Raw genomic sequence first — 21765 nt, 5'->3', positions numbered from 1 at the left:
ACTTTCACACACAAGTACATTGTCCTGCAGGTCTGGGCAGAGCTGGCTCCATATTCTCAATGTCAGCACACACACTTGGAGGAAGTGTATAAGCTCAGAGTTCATGCAGGGTTTATGTGGCTCGCTTGTCCTGGTCCTCCTGGTTCAGCACTGCTTTAATGGAAACCACAGAGAGACAGACCTGTGCCAGCAGAGCTGCTCTTTATTACAACTGCACATCCAGCGTCAGTTCTGTCACTGCTCTGACAACTGAACACTCCGCCATGACCCTCGATGAGATTATACATAAAACCACTCACTGAGCCAGCAGTCATAAACACTGGAGCTGGAGCTGACTGACTTCAGTATTGGGACCTTCAAGTCGAATGCAAAAGTGGATATGCCAGTTTCAAAATAATTATAGAAACTTTCATAAAGTCGGTAATCGCATTTCACAATACATTTTAAAAAACCTTCCACAATCCTTTGACATGACTACATTTTGGCCATGAACATGTAGACTGATGATAAAAAACAGGCCCTTTTTTAAGTCCTGAAAATCCTCTACTCATTTAAAAACTATTCATAAATCACATTATTTACAACATTCTGATGTTAAGTTAACCCTGCACTAACTCTATACAATACTATAAAATGAAGGGATTTTTGCCATCGCAGCAGTTGACTCATTCAAAAACATCTTAAAACCACTCACATAAGCCACTGATTTTATGTTAATACAGTATTATGCTGTGAAGAATTTGGGGTAGGGGGTTGTCTCCCCTTCACTGAGCCTACTGAAATGTGCCAACAGAAGAAATAAATAAATAACTTGACACATTTATTTATGTGTTCTGAAGCATCCATTGAAAACACACACTCACATCAATATTTAAAGCAATAATACAAAGCCTGGTGCCTGTCTTTCGGCCTGGCCACAGAATTGGATCCGGGCCGCCTCTAATTGCAACCACATGAACGTATCACCAGCGAGAGAGAGAGTTAGAGGGACAAAGAGAGACAGACAGAGGGAAAGAGAGAGACCTCTCTTCTGACAAGCCTTCTCTCAACACCACGCTCCAAATCCAACCATGGCGCTGAGGCCAAACATAACATTTCATCAATCTTGTTTCACTGACAGGGAAACAGCATCAAACAAAAAGGCCTCTAATGGCTTTAGTCTCTCTTCGCTTAGTATTTGCTCTAAAAGACAACTGATGAAAGCTAGTTATGGCCATAAGCTTTTTTCACATTAAGTTTGAGAGAAAGAGAGAGAGCAAGAGAGCGAGAGAGAGATTGATTAAGGGAGACTTTAGTGTATAGGACATAAGCATGGGAATTTGGGGAGAATTGTCGTGCTGATGACAGGGCTGTGTTTGAGCCAGAGTGGGTGTTCAAAAAAGCCACACTGACAATCAGGGGCAACCTCTGGAAATAAATAACAACTGTACACGACATAAAATACCAAGTGGGGCAAAAAGCAAGCCAAGTGCAATTGAGAGGCTCCAGTGCAAGAGCTGAGGCATCCAGGCATTCAGGGTGACTGAAGATCAGGGCCAGAGTCATGTCAGACACAGATGAAGTGATGGGCTAGCAGTACCACAGCCACACAGGCTTGTCTCAAAGCAACATGCACAGCCACCCAAAAAAGCATCCTCCATTCACAGACGGCATGCAAAAACTCAGTCAACTCCAAACAAATGAGAGAAAAAAAGAAAGATGGGATGAAAATGAGTCTCTACAAGAAGACGAAAGAGGCATTTAAGGTAGTTGTGCATGCTGTTTTTGTATCTATATAAGCTGCAGTCTACTCCTGTATAAGCGGTACTGCAGTTTTCAGGACTATCTTTCAGAAATTTATACGACTCTCATATTACATATACACAAGCAAGAAATATATCAATTCCCTTTTCATAATTAAACACAACAATGACAAAAACAAGAGTCATGAAAGCTCTAGAGACAGAAATGAAATTAAAATGCAGCTGATAGGATGTGTTAAAAAAAAAAAAAAAAAAAAGACAAAATGGATGTGGCTTTCATGGCCAAGGTCTCCAGTCACAGTGTGACATTTATTTCCATTTCAAGTCTATATTTCTGAACAAAGCCTATGTACTAATATTAATCCTCCACTATCTGGAGGGCTTATGTCACCCAACCACACCTGCTTCTGGATTTGGACTTACTTTCTGCCTCTTGTCGAGTTATAAATCCCTCCGTATTTCTTCCGATTAAGGATGAGAGCAGCAATTTCTGGCACGTAGCGAGCAAACATGGCCTACATGCATGGAACAGAAAAAGTAAAGGGCATGCAGAGAGGAGTTCTACTGCAGCCGAGGCAGCAGAGCCACTTGGAATACTTACTTTCTGCCATTAACCGCACTATAGGAACCACCATATTTCTTGCGGTTTCCTATTAACTCTATGATTTCAGGGACGTAGCTGGCAAACATGGCCTAAGGAGAAGATAGGAGACAAAAGCAGAGACTAAAAAAAAAAAAAAAAAAAAAAAGTAGGAGAGACTGGTTCGTGAGGTGCACATTTCTCCATACACCTCCCTGACATCTCAAGAGCAAAGGATGTTCATGTAGACATTGTGTGTGTGCATATGCGTGTGTGTGTGTGTGTGTGTGTGGGTAGAATTTTGTAGAGATTTAGGAATATTTGATTACATTTTTGAAGAGTTTAATACTAGGGATACAGAAAAGTCAGAAAAATTTTGTAGTGGTCATAAGGAAGTGCTCAGAGATCCAAAAAGTGTGCTGTGTTAAACAGCAGAGATTTAAACAGGGAAAAAATCTCTCAAGAAGAGTGTGTAATTTATTAAAGCTACTGGTTTGAAAAAGTTTTTCAAATGCTTATGTGAACAGCCATCACTGTGACAGCACCAAAACTGGGGGAGGAAAAAGAAGACCAAAAAACCCTATGTGCCATGTTTTGTCCAACAAACACTGAGAATGTGGCAGGTTGATTTGAATAGTCCAGGCTGAGCACCCACAGCTGCAAAATACATTAAGACTCATTAGCGTGACTGGAAATGAGCTGGATGTATTTTGCATAGTTTGCAGCCACCTGTTGTGTTGAAAGCTCTGTATCTGCTCCTAAATGGGGAAATTTCTCTCCTGTCTGAGGCCTTCCTCTAAACTCCACACTGCACTGCTGCTCTCTCCAGGGTCCAAATGAATCATGACATCTGCGGGGTCAGGAGCTGATGCTTTACAGCACATCATACTGAAGTCATTAATCGTGCTGCTGACAGAAAGCAGGGAAAAGGCTATGATAACTTCCAGGCCTCTTCAAAACAAAGGAAGGACACATCACTATGGTGACTCCATGACAGCTGGAGCTTCATCTACAGTGTGATATGGAGATTGTCTGGTCTGCTCTATGTCTGATTGCAGTCTGTATGTGATCTGCTCTGTCCTATGGCTAATCTGTTTCTGCTCTCTGACTCTGTAGTTATCGGCACTGATTTTGTGTTGTAGTCTGGAACTTGTATGTGTCTCACTGCGACACAGCTGATTAATGAAAACTAATGAACTGAGATAAATGTAAAATGACAAAAACTACACTGTTTGCTACAACAAGAATGAAAACAAAATAGGATTACAGAGAATACACCTTTAGTTTTCGTGTCTGTCAATGCTTGCAGGATGATCTTATAAAAGAAAAATCCTTCTACACTGAAGCATCAAAATCCAAGAGATGCCTGGATTTACCTTGAATATGACCTGATCGAAAGTGTACAGTGATCATGGCAAAACATTCAAAGACTAAAACAAAATAAAAACTACATTAAAATGATCTTTTTTAGAAAATACATTCAACTAGACTGAAATTCAATAAACAGTTTTAAAAACTTCAATAAATATAAAACCCTTTCTGTTTAGTTATGCTATGAGTGTTTGAGTATAAATTTTCAGTCTGTAGCTCAGTTCATTTCTTTTTTATTATTCCACTCCTTCATAAACTCTTGACTTCACACACACTGTTACACAGATTTTTCTGTTGTTTACTGTGCTGTATCATGTACAATGTGTTGTTGTGCCCTTGACTTCCTTGTTGGGTCCCATGGGTCCTACACACATCTAGCCTAGTCTGTATTTGTACTGTGTTGTGTAAACTTTATATATAGACTGGTTGTAGTATGTGGTGTGTATTGCATAGCCTGTAGCATGGGGGGCTGCAGGTGCTGTGGTAAGGTTCAGATAGGACTATTGTCCATCTAGCTGCCACTGTGTTTGTTGGAATTTGGGGAAAGACACAGAAGGGTGGGGTCTGAAACCGCAATTGCTTTAAGAAAACAGCTACAGCATCATCAGATTTTGTAAGAATACTTAACATGTTTTACAAAACATTAATAAAATACATAATATCCTTAATCAGACACTAGCTGCATCTCAAAATGAACTATCAGAAAACACTTTAGCATACATGTACATGTCATCTCTACATGTGTTACAGTGGAAGAACAGGAGGAGAGAAGTTCAACAGTGGAGAACCGGTGTTATAAAGACACTGGGAATATACAATGTGATGTGTGTTTTATGAGGACTGTAGGTTGGTGACAGTTATGGGCTTTGAATTGAAAACATTTGTCTCTGTCTACATGAAGTGGCAGATGATGTGGTGCATGAAGGGGCTCAGACAAAGTGCAGATGAAAGTTATTTTACCAAACCGCCAAGAATGAAGAAGACCATGAAAAGTCGGCCAAGGGTGGTTTTCGCACAGACGTCCCCGTATCCCACCGTAGACATAGTGACCATGAGTAAGTACACACATTCCCAATATGAAAGTGGTTGAGAATTTTGGAAGTTTTCCCAAGGATCCCCTGAGTTTTCCACCTGTGGGAGGAAAGCATGAATAGTGTTACTGAGACAAACCAAGGCCTTCGGGTTCAGCTCCAAGCCTGATCCTTTACAGCCATCTACTGTTTCCTCAGATTATAGCCACCACTGAATGTGGGGCACCCAAGAGGGGTTTTACGCGCTTCAACTGAGAGAGGAACCAAACAGGTGGCTTTACTGTAGAGCAGAGTTTCTGCTGCCATCTAGTGGCACAGATGTCCTCTGGCATATCCTGATAAGGGAATAAAAAGAAAAACTGAATTTTTAGTATCTCTGCTAGAAAACAAAATCCCTACAAATACAGAATAATGGGATTGGATGTTTGTTCCTCTTTAATAGGCTATTTATTTTTACCTACACCTGTACGCTTACTCCTTTGAAAGGGCTGAGGGGGGTACTTTGTGTGTGTTTTCTCACTCACCAGATGAATGAATCCTGCAGCTGTGAGCCATGTGCTTATGAAGATGGAACACAGGTTCACCAGCTTGATGGAATTACTGTGAGAGACGAGAGTTACGTCACACCTCTCAAAGTGAAACACATCGCACTGGCGTACAGATAAGTCAGTCATCTACTGAGCCCAACACACACATGGTGAGGCTGGCCATGGACGCTGCCAAGTCACCTCTTGCTGGGAGTAAATACACAGGTTATCACAAAAGAACATTTCAGTTATATAACGCGATCCCTGTCTATAGCGAATCTCCAGTTTTGTTAAAGCTTTTTTCTGCTAGTACACTCAGATAACAAAAATAACACCTAGCTGTTTGCCTCTTTTGGGAGAGTAGCAGTCTTAGATATTTCAGTAACATACAGGCAGATATATGCTTTGCCAAAGGTACCCAGTGGACTTCACAAAAAAAAAAAATGTTTTTTTTTTGATTAGGCAACTTAAATAACCTTCTACCAGTCTTCTGACAACTGAGTGCAGGTTATTTTATCCTGTAACATATAAGCCAAGTAAACATATCTCTCATGCCTGCTCTTCTGTGGAAGAAATCAATGAAGAGCCTGTTTTTAAAGAGCCTCAGCTTCAGGGTTCACACTCACCACTCTTCCTGCTCTCTTACCTACAGCATGCTAAGAGGAGATACAGTGTGGAGTTAAAACAGAACATGCTCTGCTGAGCTATAAACCTGACCTCTGGGATAAAGTAGTAAGTATAAAGAGCTTTCTGAGAGGTAGCTGGATGAGCAACAAGCTCCTGAGCATGAGAGAATGAACACAGGAAATCAATAAAGTGAGCTCAGTATAGTTTAAAGGTACAATAAGATGATGTGAATGTTAGAATAACAAACTACTGAATGATGTAGGTACAGGCAGCTATACAGTGGTAAAAAGTGAAAGTTCTCTGTGGAGTATTGAGGTAAACTTTTAGAATGGTCAGGGTGATGATCATGATTCATGATCAGAATGTTTTGCCAAGCTTTGTGACCAGACATGTAATGAGTCAGGAGTAGGAAGTAATATGCAACAAAGCAGAAAAACAGCTTGCTACTTATTGTACCTTTAAAGTCTTACCATCACATTTCTTAGCAACAAAGGAAAATGACAGATGTGTATGTGCAAGTGGTCGGCCTTACCTTGTTTTTAAGATATTCAAAAACTGTAAAATTTCTGAGAACTGTATCAGTCTCAAGGCTCTTAGAAATCTCAGACCTGGAAAACAAAACATATAAAACTGAGATGTAAGCAAAGTGAAATATAAGGGTTTCATACATCTTTTTCAAAGTTGTTCACTTTAATGCAGATTTCAATACACATCACATGGGTTTAAGAATGACTTAACTTGTTATTAACATGTTTGCATCACTCTCCCTCACAGTGATGAGCTCCAAACCAAGTAGGCAATAATTATGGTTTATATTAATTAAATATGGTTTGTATATGTCATGCATTCAATACATAAACACACTGAGTGGGAAATAAACATGCTGGGTAAAAATGGAGGGGTATTCAAAACAAACTGGGTATTCAAAACAAACTGTGTGTACATTTAACAGGATATTGGCTGTAATTTTTTAAAATTTTCACAAAAACAAACAAAATTATGTGCAAAGTATTCACTCACTCACTCATTTTTCAGTAACTTTTATGACTCGTCCAATAAGTTAATATTTCCCCAATTTTGTAAAATGGTTTGATTTGCAGTAAGTGCTTCCAAACTCTCAGAAACCTTTTGCGGCAAATTACGTTTTCTCATATGTAGGGGGTCTGTGGCTGGTCTCTGGGTCTCTAGCTACTTTCATTTATCCAAGTGCGCCAAGATGTTGTGTAAGTCAGGTGCACAAAAAAGAAAAAGGGAAGAAGGACTGGTTAACTCAAGGCAGTGTATGGTGAAGTACTTAAAGCAATACTGAATATTAGACTGATTATGTTACAACCGTTTATATTTTGTAGGTGATGTGTGTGTTTCACACACATAAGTACAAAATACGTATCCAAACAAGTTGTAAAGGTATAGAAATTACATAATTTTTTCATACTTTAATGAGAGCACAGGAGTTCATGAGATGCTATTTTCAGCTCAGATCATTTTGAGGTGACTGAGAATCAAAACACAGAGTGTGATTATTAGCACAGCCCTAATAGCAGCAAAAATGTGCAAACTGTGCATATGCAGAGTCTTACATTTACATAAGAATGTTCAGTGAAAGAGTTTCTTGAAAAGCCACTAGGTGCTGCCATGATGCCTCCTACTTCGGCCTACTTTCCAGATTTATATTTCTGGGCGAGCTAGAATGATTAAACTCCGGACACAGAAAGGAAGCCAGTGAGGACACTATTTAATACATTATATCACATTTGAAGTCATGGGAGAAGTGAACTTGTATGCTGCCTGATGTGACTGCTTAATTAGCCAAAGCACTAATTTCACACCCCATGACATTAGCGTCTCTAACACTTCTCCACCTGCGATTTTCATGTAATGTAGGAGATATGTCACTATCTCCTGAGATTTTAGGGTAGATCATGGTGTGTGGGGTTTCATAAAAGGAATAAATAACAGTAACTCCAGGCTGTATCTACTACAAGTCTGGCAAGTTTGTTATTTTACTGTTTTATTAGCAGGGGAAAAGCCAAGGGTACATAACACTGAAGTGGACTGTACGCTGCACTCATACAGTAAATAGAATGTTTTTTTTCAACATAGAAAACACAGCGCAGAATTATTACACTCACCATTCACTTTATTAGGAACACCAGTACAACTGCACATTCATGTAGTTAGCTAACCAGCCAATCATGTGGCAGTATGCAGTGCAAAATGAAAAATGAAAAAAGAAAAAAGAAAAATTCCCAAGTAATCAACAGTTTATGAAATACTCAAACCAGTACCAACATGCATGCCACGATCAAAGTCACAGAGATCACACCTTTTCTTCATTCTGATGTTTGATGTGAACATTAACTGAAGCTCTTGACCTGTATCTGTATTATTTTTTGCACTGCGCTGCTGCCACATGATTGGCTGATTAGATAATTGCATGAATGTACTGGTGTACGGGTGTTCCTGATTAGATATCAAAGAAATAGTAAAATATCATTTTTAAGTGACACAGACAAATGCCCTGTTTGGTACACCATTTGTAACACACTGCAAGCACATGTCCTGAATATTAATGCCACACACTGATGAGATGGGGTCATACTTTCCATTATATCCAGTGAAGGCGAACATGAGAGGGATAGGTGCTACAGCAGGGAGCCGATTAAGAAACAATGTAATAGTTGCATTACAAGGCTGTTTACATAACATCTTCCTTCCCAGACACATTCTTTCAGTCTCTCTCATACACATACACCCCTCAGAGCACTCACACTGCATCATACACACTAGACATTTTAGCTTAGAAAGATTTACACCAGACACTACAAATATCTCATTACATACAATTTTTGAGCTTCACTGAAATGACAGGTACTTCAGTAAGAGTTGTAGGAGGAAATCCTGAGACTTCATGCGGTAGTCATTCTCAGCATGACTTTTCAGACTACGGTGCTCTATGGCATGCTTATGGGATTAGGAATACTAGAATTTTACTGGAGACCTTGATTCTGATTTCTCCCCTAATCCTACTCCTCCAACACATCACATCCACAAAAGCTCTGCCTCTTAAAATGGCAAATATCCAGTCTACCTACAAGGTACTTCTAAGCTGAGATACTGACATGCAGCTGGCAGAAAACTAGATCCAGATGTTTGCAAATGTTTTGCAGCCAGGAACCCCTCTAACTGTAAAATAAATTTCTCAGACTCAGACCCTAAGCACAAATTTAAGAGCACAATCCAACAAAATAAAGCAGTTACTGAAGATGAATGAGAAGATCAATTAATTATTTAAATGTGTACAATAATTTATTGGAACCATAGAACGTTTTTATTGCTGAACCTTCCACTCACAGAACAGATTTTTATTAAAACTATCATAAAATTGAATTTGACATTATTTATTGTCCTACTTGTTTTTGAGTTACCGAGGCTTGGATGAAACACATTCAAATAACAATCACCACAGAATACAAATTATACAAACAGTGAAAAATTAAACTTAAAAGTGAAAAAAGACATCTATTTAGTAAACAAAATAGTAAATAACCATCAGCTGCAGACCTACGCGGGTAGGGCAGACCCCTATGACAGCAGACTATGAGAACAGGATCAGAGTAAAGGACATGAGGCCAATGCAGCCTGCTGGGTCAAGCTTAGGAAACACATGTGCAAAAATAACATTGACTGAGAATCTGGGCACACACTGTGTGTTTCATTCACATCTGGAAGCTCACACACTGAGAACATGTCACATGCACCACCCCCACAGGACTCTGCTTCTATTTGTCAATCAGAGTGAGATGAGCATTCATAAAGAGGGGCTGATAATGTCACATGTGCCACCTGGATTACTCCCAGCAGGCCAACAGCTCCCAGAATGCACCAGGAGCAGAGCATGAGTCATATAACACCCTGCCAGTGGGCCTGCCATGTGAAATGAGGGGTCTACAGCTGCCAAGGGATTATAGCAGAATTGGTTGCTGCTCTATTGGTCATTTTGACAGATGAGCTTCCTGTCTGGCTAAGATGAGAAATATTTATACCAACAGCATAACTGCTTTTTTCAGAGAGAGACAGCAGGATTATAAAACAGAGTGGAGTAACACCACTGCATCTAACCACCAGGTAGCAGTGTTGCATAGCAAGTAACCTTCACGCACACAAGAAACTGAGGAAACACCTGCTGATTAAAGTCATAAATGCGCTAAATGCATTCAAACCTGTTTTAGTGCTAAAATAAAACACCTAATATTTACATTTAGTAATTTGCTTTACACATTGTGAGTACATTTAAGAGGCTGTATTCCAGCCTGGTATCTATATGGACCAGATGTCCACCTGAGAGCAAGTGTAATGAGCAACTGTCCTCCGTTAAGTGTGGCCCATAAGGAGCCAGACTGGGAGAACACTTCTAAGTGGTTAGAAAATAATTAGCTGGACAAAGCAAGAGCCATAGTTTTCACCATTTAATAGATACACAGTCCTCCTGCTCACTTTACAACTCTCCTGGAAGTGATGTACTTCACTTTAAAAACCACACTTGACAGTCTATCCCAGGGGACCATGAACACACATTAACACACTGGGGCAATTAGCTGTGCTTTGGCCATAGACACGAGGCCACAAGTAATCACACTTGTACCGATATTCAGTACAACTGTACTATTGCAAGTGTGATATTGCTCTTATACAACAGGTCTATAAACAAGAAATTAATAATAATAATAATAATAATATAGTAACTGACATTTCAGAAAAATGTGGCCAAATATTTTATTTTTGCGCCGTCAAATGAGAATAGTTCCCAGAGAAGCCACGGTGGGACAGAGAGTTGCCATGCAACACAGAGACTGACTGATAGCCCATAGTAAGTGCATCAACGGTTTCAGTGTAACTAACTTTTGCTAGAACTGAAACTGTATGTAGCGAACACAAATAAGTAGAGTGATCCAATCGTTGAAATGTACAAGTGCTGTTATACTAAATATCAGCATTCTTGGAATCCAGCTTGTCCAATCAAACTTGTGAACTGGAACTAACTGTTGTACAAGCGCCACTTAATACTGAAAAACAAATATATAAAAAGAATTCTTCTACCTACACTACCAAATGATGAGAACAATTTGTCACTTAGTTGGACACTTATTTTAAAATCTTTGTTATCTTCTCTCCTTCTTTTCATATGTTGGCTTTTTATTTGTCTTTTTATTGTCTTAATATGTCAGGACTGATTCAATGAGATTTGTACATCATATGGTTTAGAAAAATTCTCTCAAAAGTCTGCATTCAGCACTTTTTGATTAATAGGTTTACTCAGTGTTTGGTATTTCTCTTTATTAGAACATGTAGACTAGAGAGGATTTGACTTTCTTGCTGTGTGTTTACAGAAGAAGGAGGCTGAATTACTCCTAAGAAGAGAATACTTTCTATGCTGATTATAATTTGGTTTGTTATGTGAGTACACGGCGTTGGCTATTTCAGTTTATTTCATCATCTTTGAGCCTTTGATTCTCAGATCTCACAGCTGGGTGTCAGAGGGCTTTATCTAGTGTGATAGTTTTAGACCTTCACAGTCTTTAGGGAGAAGAGTAACTTGACAAATTATTGCCTCATCCTTAAGCTTGTACGTTTGGCTTAGCAAGGCGATATGAATAAAACAGCACGTTTGATCAAGTGTTTATACATTTACTGCAGAGTTAGTTACTATATAGTTACTTTTGTAGTGTTGCTCTAGCTAGCTGATGAGATTAGAACGAATGTAATGTGGTTGTCTGCATGTGTAGGAGTGGAGCTGCTTTTTTTTTATTTATTGTGTACACTGCAGTGCTTTTGAGTGACAGAGTTAGTGCTCTTCTTCCTCCCCCGCCACAAGACAAACAGTTACTCACATGCACTCATTCACAGCTGCACACACACACACACAAGTGAATGTCCTCCAGTTTAGTGACACTGCACTTTTGCCTGACCTACAGGTCACTCTTGGCTTCTAAACAGAATACAAAAAAATCATTACAATCAGGGAAGCAAATCAGCGTGGAGCCATTCTGACTGATACATTCAAACAGATGACTGCATCTTAGTACCGTCCCTTCTCATAGACACTGCTAATGTCCGCAGCTCTGTGATTTTCAGAGCTGACCCACTGTAGTTAAAACCCAGTCCAGCATCTCCTTCACTTTTCTGTGTGTCTCTCTACAACCTGTGTGTTTGTGCTATCATCGCTAGACTCATTCGCCTGTCCATTAGATGGCATTTCTGAGCTATTCTCAGCCACTCAGGATACATGATGTGACAACAACGCTGGTACCCAGGTATCCAGGCTTCATTTTAATAAGACAAGCTGCCCTAACATTTGCTTTGGCCTCCTCATCACCATATCACCATCATCACTCCTTCTTGTCTTCTTCCAGTCTGGTCTTTCTGTCTCTGCAGCAGCAGTGGAGGCTCTGTCACTCTGGATGAATGTTGCCTTTAATGCTGAGGGAGAGAAAAGAAGAAACAGGAAGGAGAGGAAGGGAAAGGTTGTATGAGTAGAGACTTACCCAGCCAGCTCCTGTTAAGATACACAGACACAAACACCGGTGGCACAGTAAAGAAATCCACCACAGAGTTCACCTCCAGCCAGAACCACAGCTTATCGTTTGCTGCAATAAACTGTGGACAAAACGTGAGACAGAGGGGAAATAACGCAAATATTAGACACAATTTGAATGTAATGTGTAAAATAAAGCAATCAATGGATTCCAAATGGACCATAAAATGATTTTGACATCTAGGAAGTACTTACACGCAGGCCAAAGTAGAGTAAGAAGAACACATTGAAGGCCATGTCGATCTGTAAGGTGAAGTCTTTATAGAAATTCTGACAGGATTCTATGGGGCTATGGAGAGAAAACAAATACACAAAATAAGACTTTATTTTTTTAAGTTCACTTACTTACAGTGGCTTCAGAAAGTATTCAGATCCCTTCAGTTTTTACATGTTTCATTGTGTTATAAATTTAATATAAAATTCATTAAATGTACTTTTTTGCCATTAATCTACAACCATAATAACAAATTGAAAACAATTTTTTGCGAATTTAATAAAAAAAAAACTGCAACATCTTGATATCTCTATTTCCTTGAAGTCTTTGAAGAAAACTTGCTTCAGTGTGCACACATCATCATACTAGGGCAAAGGTTGGCCTTGTCACGTGACAACCCAAAGCATACAGCCAAGGCAACAGTCCCAAAAGCCAAAGAGCAGACTTCGACCCCATAGAACATCTGTGGAGAAACCTGAATCTGATTGAGCTTGAGATGATCTGCCAGGAAGAATAGGAGAAATGACCAAAATCCTGGTGTTGCTGTACAGACTTACACAAGAAGAAGTGAAGCTGTAATTGCTGCCTAAGATAAAAAAAAAAAAAACTTTTTGCATTCGCATTATGGGTTATTTTGTGTAGACGGATGGCAAAAAAGTAAATGTAATCGATTTTAAATTAAACCTATAACACAGTAAAATATGCAAAAACAGAATACTTTCCGAACTCATTGCATATTAAGAATTTGTCTTGGTTACATATGGTGCTTACTTAAAAGGACAGGACGAAGTATATGATAAATATACTAAGAACAATTAACAATAAATAAAATATATAAAATATGTACATGTAGTAAGTCTGATATAGAAGACTAACTTGGGGTTAACATGCAAATTTGGGGTGCAATGTGAAAACAGACTTCTCTTGTCCACCAAATGTCCTAAAATAGTAAAAGACCATCACTTAGCCTGTGAGCCTTTACCAGAAGTATAAATTCCCAAGAATACCTCAATCAGGATAATCAATTTACAACTGAAGTGTAAGGGTTAAAACTGCTGACTGATTCAATTAAGTTAAAAGGCACAGATTCATAAACAACCATTAGCTCTGGAGGTGAGGTTAATGTTGTGGTGCCCTTTCAGTGGCATTAACATTGATCCCGTACCAAGACTCTATTATTTATGAACTACTGAGCCTTGAAATTAATAAAAAAATGCTAAAATGTAAACAACAAAGACACATATGACATGGTTAAATGAGCAAAGCTATTTATGGTTTTTTTTTTCTTTTCTGGTTTAGCAATTAGTTTTGACATGGTTAGCAGGTCCTTTCTGGCTGACATACACTCACTGAGCACTTTATTCGGGAACACCTGTACATGCTGACCATGTGAATCCCTTCATGGCCACAATTTACCAATCTTTTAATGGCTACTTCCAGCATGATAATGCACCATGTCATCAAAAGTCATCTCAAACTGGTTTCATGAACATGACAATGAGATCAGTGTTCTTTAGTAGCTTTCCAATAGAACACCTTTGGGATGTGGTAGAACGAGAGTCGCAGTATGAAAGTGCACCTGAAAAATCTGCAGGAATTATGTGATGCAATCATGCCAACATGGACCAGAATCTCAAAGGAATGTTTCCAACATCTTATGGAATTCATGCCAATAAGACTTGAGGCTGTTTTAAAATGGAGGCCAATATTAGTATAGTGTTCCTAATAAAGTGCTCAGAGTGTGTATATAATAACCTTAGGTCATTCTTTAGCCTACTAATCTCTTTCTGAGGAACAAGAACTTTAACATTTGTAATTATTCACCAAGTAACCCTCAGACATGTCAAATTGCCATTTTTTGCACACAGTGGCAGATGCTTTTATATGTACATGTAGCTTCCTGCAGGCAGTGAACCATTTGGTATTAGCTGTACATGCCTTATAGCACAATTCTGCTCCCATTTCATAATAACATGACCTGCTGACCTTCAGCCTGGATAAATGTCATCGGAAGAATGCTTGTAGACAAAAGCTCCGAGCTGAAAGGCGAACACTATGGTATAGACAGTGTGCTTCCCAGACAGCTGATTCTATAGCTGTCACAGTAAGAGAGCACTCTGCTAACTGTTTATGCAAATATGTCATAGAGACAGAGATAATACAATGATCTGTGAGCGCAAAAGACATCTCTGTGTATGTGTAAACTAGGAAACACAAAGACCCTCTTCAACAGAAGCACTGTCACTACACAGTGTCACATGGTGTCCAGGCAGAATAGACCAGGAACTCAGCTTACGTAAGCAACCTCCTTCAATGCTGTCCCAGCACAAGAACCTGGACAGTTTGTCTTCCACGGGCTTTATATAGAACACGGCTGATTTCAGGTCAAGCGGAGAATGCTGGGGGACAGCGCAGCGGCTGGGCTGAACCCTGAAACAGATGCTCCAGTAATTCTCGACCTTACACTAGGTGGCCTCAGGCATCTATTGCTTCAGCCAAAAGTGTGACACTGTGTGTGAGGTGCTGACACCCAGGGAATCGTGTGTCCTGTTTAAATGCCTTTCTCAGCTCTACAGAACATTTTAAATATCAACGAAAAAAATTCTCAGTGTCCAACTATTTAACAATGTGCACAATATTTACTGTAAGTCTGAACCATTTAAAAGAAGGCAGCAGGCTAAAACAAATAGATAATGGCACTGGGACCCCAGGCCCGAGCAAGCCCTTGTGCAAGAGAGAAAGACAGAGTTGATCCTGAAGGCAATAGGACCAACTTAATACAGCCATGATTGATTTAGGTCAAGGCACCATTTTTAAAATAGGAATGATGTAGCACCTGCAAGGGTACCAGACATATACAACCTCAGTTGGGACCCTAAAAATAGCCTCTGCGCTTTGATTCTCCCTGAAGCACCCTCTGCATGTGGTTCACTTAAAGGAGAAAACACACAAAGCATTGTTCCTCAAGGAGAGTAGAGGATGAAAGAGTAAGGAGAGAAGCTTATTGTACTAATGTACCATACGACATGACAGCCCAGTGCTCACAATGTCTGTCATGTTAAACCTTTAGCTCTTCAGTGTAGATGCAAATTATCCTCACAGAACACACACACACAAGAATATTAGAGAGTTCAAATACATTACTCTGAATGAAAAGATAATGTGTTTTAAACTCATACAGATAAAATATGAGGTACACTGTTTTTTGGGGTTTTATTTATTTTTTTTTTGGTTGTTTTGTTTTCTCTCTCCTCAGTGCTTTGTTCCAGTAGACTAACCTAAACACTGGCTGACTGAGCTCCAAAATAAAACCATACTTCTATACACACTGGCCCGAAATTCACAAAAGATAGGTCCATATAGCCCGCAGCTCTATCTCTGCTCAGTATTTATTGTTATTAAATAAATACATATCTTCCTTGAAAAATCAGACAGGCATTATAAGGAACTGCTGCTTTTAGGACCCCAGTTTGACTAGCAGCAGCACTGTGTCCCAGCTTCATAGTACATTCTGACAGCATGCCCATTAAACTTTTCCGGTCTTTCTAGAATGTAACAAACCCAAAATTAAAGTAAATCTGATCAAATATTATTAGGTGGCTATTGCTGTGAATTATAAACAACAGTTTCCTGATTTGACAAAGACATCATTCTTTTGAGAGACATAAAGAATATTGGTAGGATTCACATTTAATAAAAATAAAATGTTTTTGGCCACTTCAAATCTGAATAGAGATATAGGTACAGATAATATCGCGTTACGCTCCTTCCTCACGCACACAAATCTATCACGTATAGATCTCTATTTTCATGTAAATTGATTACAGAAGTTATACAGCAGGGTAAAATGAAATGCCATGTCTTATCTTTTTATTGATTGAGGGTTGCATGTTGCTGTGTCCCACAGTTCTGTTTCACTGATAAGAGCCTGGTGCTTCAGAGAGTTTTTCTGAGTCAGCACTGCTGCGTTTTATTTTTCTGGTGAATAACTTAAGGAACATGACTTCCAGACCTCTCTACTGAAAGCTGAGGCACACTATAGCAGATGATCATGTAAAGACAAGATCATGTAAAAATCAGTGTATATTTCATAAGCTTGAAGAACATCTCTACCTATCTATATTCCTTCAGTCTAACCATTTTCTCACTCTCCTCCCTCCAGTGAGTTTGAGCTTAAATATCATACTGCAAGTGTGTGGGAGAACTAAAAGCACAGGGATGCTCCAATGGAGTTAAACTATGTGTATTATTCATCCCTGCATTGCAGCAGCATGAGTCTTTTAAACAGCAGCCATGCTCACATTTATAAATACAGCACAAGTGGGACACAAATAAAGGCATTCCTTGAAGGAGAGCCTCGCTTCTTTTGGCCTACATACAGTATATGTTCCTTCATTGTGCAGACTGAGCTAAAAGAGACACGTGTCCAAGGGGGAAAGTACCATTATGAATACTGAAACAAGACAAACGATTTTCTAACAAAATCCACCACATCAGACATCTTTAAATCTCTTTATCCTATTTATATCCACTACTGTACTATAACTGTACTATACTGTATACACCAGTGAGAAAAGAAGTGCATCTATAGGACTGCAATAGCATCGTGTGAGAAAATAAATGTACTGTTAGACTACATGCTCTGAGACTTTTCAAAAGCTGGTCTGGGGTGAGGCTATGCAGGAATCGTATTGTGTAATAACCTTCATATTCATTCACAGCATTGAATACAGAAGTGACAGGCTTACTTACAGATCTTTTTGGCATTTAATTAAAATACGTGCATCAAAAATATCTGTGAACAAATTTCACAAATCGACAAAAGAAATATAGTTGTGAATCATGTTTTGTGTATTTATATTTAATTTAGAGATTAAGCCTCAAATATCAAACTGGATATGAACAGGTAAATTGCTCACAGGAGCATTTACACAAAATATGTGGTACTCATAAAAATGCTGTTATTTCAGAAAAGCATTTGTATCCTACAAGAGCTCCCGAGTTTGTGTAAATTTACATATATGGAGACTCACTAATGTGAACCTCAATTATTAGGCTTCAGATCATATAACTGGCAGGGGTCACTGCAATATTATATACGCATTACATGGTCAAGTTCAAATTGCTTATTTATTTTAATTACACGCTAATTTTATGAATATCTTGTGACTTATTAATGACTTGAAAGAAAGCAATCCAAAAGAAACCAATAAATGAATACAAATAAGACTAGCCATTCAATTAACATTAAAGAAATGGTTCCATATAAAAATTAGAAAGAGTTACAGTGTGTCTGTGGTAGCTGATGCGCACTGCAGTGGCTGAGCTGCAGTACTGGAAGATTTAATGCATTCCTCTGCCATTAGGTCTTTCACCGTTCAGTAGTCATTTTGTAATTTTTCTGTTCTCTGTATGCTTTGCCTTTTATGGATTTTTGTTGGCATCACTAAATGTAAATCATCATGAATGCATTTAGTAATTTATGAGTGATTGACATTTATCAGTGAGCACGAAGAAAATCAGCATTACCAAACTTCTATCTGGCAGGAACTTTTACTTTGGTTTGAATGAAAACTTTTACACACAACTTTACAAAAACACTGATAAATGAGGAAGATGATTTCATATTCTGAGGTGTCTGTTATCACGAATGTCTAGCATTACGCACTTAAACATGCTCAGTTAAAAAAAAAAAGAAGGAAATTGTGTAGCAGTAGTTTCATTGTGCCACTTCACCGTCCATGCCAACAATGATCAGAAACGATCCATAATCAACACACTGCCATATCTTCTCTTTTTCCGGTGATCAGCATGCTTGTGAGTTATCCAAACATGATCATGCTTATGGTTTTATCTGGAAAGAATGCTGTTTGGCCACCAGAGAGGGCTGTGTATCCACTAAGCTGTGTAAACATCCCTTTGAGGTCAGCATGGCCACTGAAGCGGGAATAAAGACTCATCTTTGCCCTCCTCACTGCAGCCAATGCAGCATTTTATCCTACATCAAATTCAGAGTCACCTTAGGGAGCATTTTGTGAAAATCACTCAAAATATCATCTCATGTTTTCAGATGGCCTTTTTAATGGACCATTACTTTATGTATTTGAACACCAATGGCAATTTGCCATATGTCATGTTTCTTTTTTTTATTCCGGACATTCTGTACATACAGAGAAATAAACAGAAATAAGAAGAGTACGTGGTTTGTTTGATAGTGCCATAGAGGATGATTTGAAAAAGATGATCTGTTATCAGCTCAGGGTGTAACTCATGCCAGCAGCAGAGGTCAGTTAATGAGTGCTAGCACAGATGGCACATAGAGCGAGAAGGTGTGTGTTGTTTACACACATCTCTGTGGTGAAAACAGTAGGGGAAGAGGGTTTAGCTGCCATGGTGCTGGACTCTGATGAGGAACTTTAGAGCTTCAGTCTGTTTTGATCATTAGAACAGGTCTCAGCATTCACCACTGCTGCCATTGCCTGATTTGGAGCTGACCAGGTGAAGGGTTAAGAAGGATCATGTGAAGTGTCCTAGCTTGAGCCTTAGACAAATAAGAGCACAGACAGGACATAACACACAAGCTGCTGTTCCCACAAAATTTTAGGATACTATTAAATTATATCCATTTTCCCCACCCTTAAACTTTAACAATCAAAGCATAGCCCAAGCTCACAGCCGTTGATTAAAAGGCTGACTGTTGATCATACCACCAACAGCTCTTTCTCTATTTTCTAGCCTCCCCACTGTAAGAAATTGGGCCAGAGAATAGTATATAATTCAATCACAAAGCTAAACACACACCAATGACATTAAATTAGCAAAGCACAGTATGTCAGATGTCAGACAAGATCATTGACTAAGACCAGAAATGACATTACAGTTCTCAGGATAGGCTCCACTATAATCCTACTTATCAGCAAGTATCTGTGCGGAAACTAAATCCATCAGCACCGGAGCCAACATTAAAAATACTACACAGTCATTTCATCACCTGCTTTTGTAATCTGATGTTTGCCTGTATTTAAAAGTATCTCAAATCCCCTCTATAATGCATTCCTTTCGGAGGAGACTTCTCACAACTAGCAATTTAATGCTATAGACCAGATCCCCCAGTGACTCTGTGCTCATAAATTACAATCACCCACCACTTTATTAGGAACATCTGTAAACCTGCACAATCATATAATTATCCAAATAGCCAACCATGTGACAGCAGCACAATGCGCAAAATCATACAGACTCAGGTCAAGGGTTTCAGATAATGTTCACCTCAAACATCAGAATGAGGAAAAAATGTGCTCTCAGGAACTTTGACTATGGCATTGCTGTTGGTGCCAGACGGGTTGGTTTGAGTATTTCAGAAACTGCTGATCTCCTGGGACTTTCACACACAACAGTCTCTGTTTTGTCACAAAATGGTGTGAAAAACAAAAACCATCCTGTAAGCAGCAGTTCTGCAGTTGGAAATGCATTGTTGATGAGTGAGGCCACAGGAGAATGACTGATTCAAGCTGACAGGAAAGCTATGGTAACTCAAATAACCACTATTTAAAAACATAGTGAGCAGAAAAACATCTCAGAGTGCACTGCACATCAAACTGTGAGGCAGATGGGGTACAAAATCAGAAGACTACATCAGGTTTCAATCCGGTAAGCCAAAAACAGGACTCTGAGGCTACAGTGGGCACAGGTGCATTCAAATTGTACAGCTGAAGACCGGAAAAACATAGCCTCGTCTGATTCAGATTTCTGCTGAAACATGCAGAAGATAGGGTCAGAATGTGGTATAAACAGCATGAATCCATGGACCCATCATGTCTTCAGGCTGTGTTCAGGCTGGTGCTGTAACGGTGTGGGGAATGATTTCTTCGCACACATTGGGCCTCTTAATACCAATCAATCATTAGTGAATGCCACAGCCTATCTGAGTATTGTTTCTAAACATGTGTTTCCCTTTATGACCACAATCTTATAATGGCTACTTCCAACATGATAACACACCATGTCACAAAATCGTGTGAAACTGGTTCTATGAACATGACAGTGAGTTCAGTGTTCTTCAGTGGCTTTCCCAGTCACCAGATCTGAATCCAATAGAACACCTTTGGGATGTGGTAGAATGGGAGATTCACAGAATGAAAGTGCACCTGACAAATCTGCAGCAATTATGTAATGCAATCATGTCAACATGGACCAGAATCTCAAAGGAGTGTTGTCCAACATCTTGTAGATTCCATGCCACAAGGATCTGAGGCTGTTCTGAGAGCAAAGGGAGGAATACTCAGTATTAATATGTGTTCCTAATAAAGTGAATGTATATGTCAGCTTGAGTTTGTTGATGATGTTGACAGTGTCCTAACCCTGGCATTATTATCCACCAGGGCTTCCTGTATGCTGTCTGAGGAAGTTTGCTCAGCAACAGGCCCAGAGGCACCCACTTTGTCTGTCCCATTAAACACAAAGCTCTATACACAATGAGAATCATTTCAACACTCGCCCATTGCTTAGATGAAAACTACATGTTGGCTTTTATATCACATTTTATATAATCCATTCTGATGAAAATCCAGAGTAGCGCTTATAGCGCTGCCCTATTGTAATTTACCTTCAGAGGAAACAACCCAGAGGGGACACCGGTAATTACACAGCAGCTGTATTAGTCACACAAACACTGCTGATGCTACATTAAATGGCTAGGTAATACTCCAAAATTATACATATTCCACGTAAATGTGCTTTTCTTGTTTTTAATGATTATCTCAATTCGAATACATCAAACAGTGTCACAATCCATATAGACACGATCATTACTTAACAACTGGCCATGTTCTAAAGCAAATGGGTCTATCATTTTATAGTTACACAATGCTAACTGACAGTCATTAAACATCAACGCAAAACTAAATAAGAAAACTTTGGGTAAGTCTGATAAAGAACATTAAAGATAGGTATAACTTTTCCCCAAACTCATCTTTTAAGCTGTACTGTATAAAAGCTGGGGTGCCAGTATTTCTAAAAAGAAAATCCTAGCTGGCAACAGAAAAACAGAATTTCACCACTAAAACCCTAAAATGTTGG

General features: G+C 39.1%; 1 protein-coding gene across 19 annotated transcripts in view; it reads right to left on the bottom strand.

The window, feature by feature from the left end:
* kcnma1a (potassium large conductance calcium-activated channel, subfamily M, alpha member 1a) overlaps positions 1-21765 on the bottom strand; it is a 147317-nt gene that overhangs the window by 50249 nt on the left and 75303 nt on the right. For all 19 annotated transcript variants that reach the window (XM_053232798.1, XM_053232808.1, XM_053232811.1 and 16 more), the window contains 6 exons: positions 12669-12762; positions 12424-12535; positions 6411-6486; positions 5249-5324; positions 4654-4824; positions 2344-2435 (listed from right to left, as the gene is read on the bottom strand). In XM_053232798.1, coding sequence (XP_053088773.1) covers positions 2344-2435; positions 4654-4824; positions 5249-5324; positions 6411-6486; positions 12424-12535; positions 12669-12762 — 621 coding nt within the window. The remainder of the gene's footprint in view (positions 1-2343; positions 2436-4653; positions 4825-5248; positions 5325-6410; positions 6487-12423; positions 12536-12668; positions 12763-21765) is intronic.

This window comes from Pangasianodon hypophthalmus, chromosome 3, assembly GCF_027358585.1.
Source record: "Pangasianodon hypophthalmus isolate fPanHyp1 chromosome 3, fPanHyp1.pri, whole genome shotgun sequence".
In the NCBI taxonomy this organism is placed as follows: domain Eukaryota; kingdom Metazoa; phylum Chordata; class Actinopteri; order Siluriformes; family Pangasiidae; genus Pangasianodon; species Pangasianodon hypophthalmus.
Note: the sequence above shows the minus strand (reverse complement) of the source record. Positions and strands in the feature narration are given on the sequence as shown.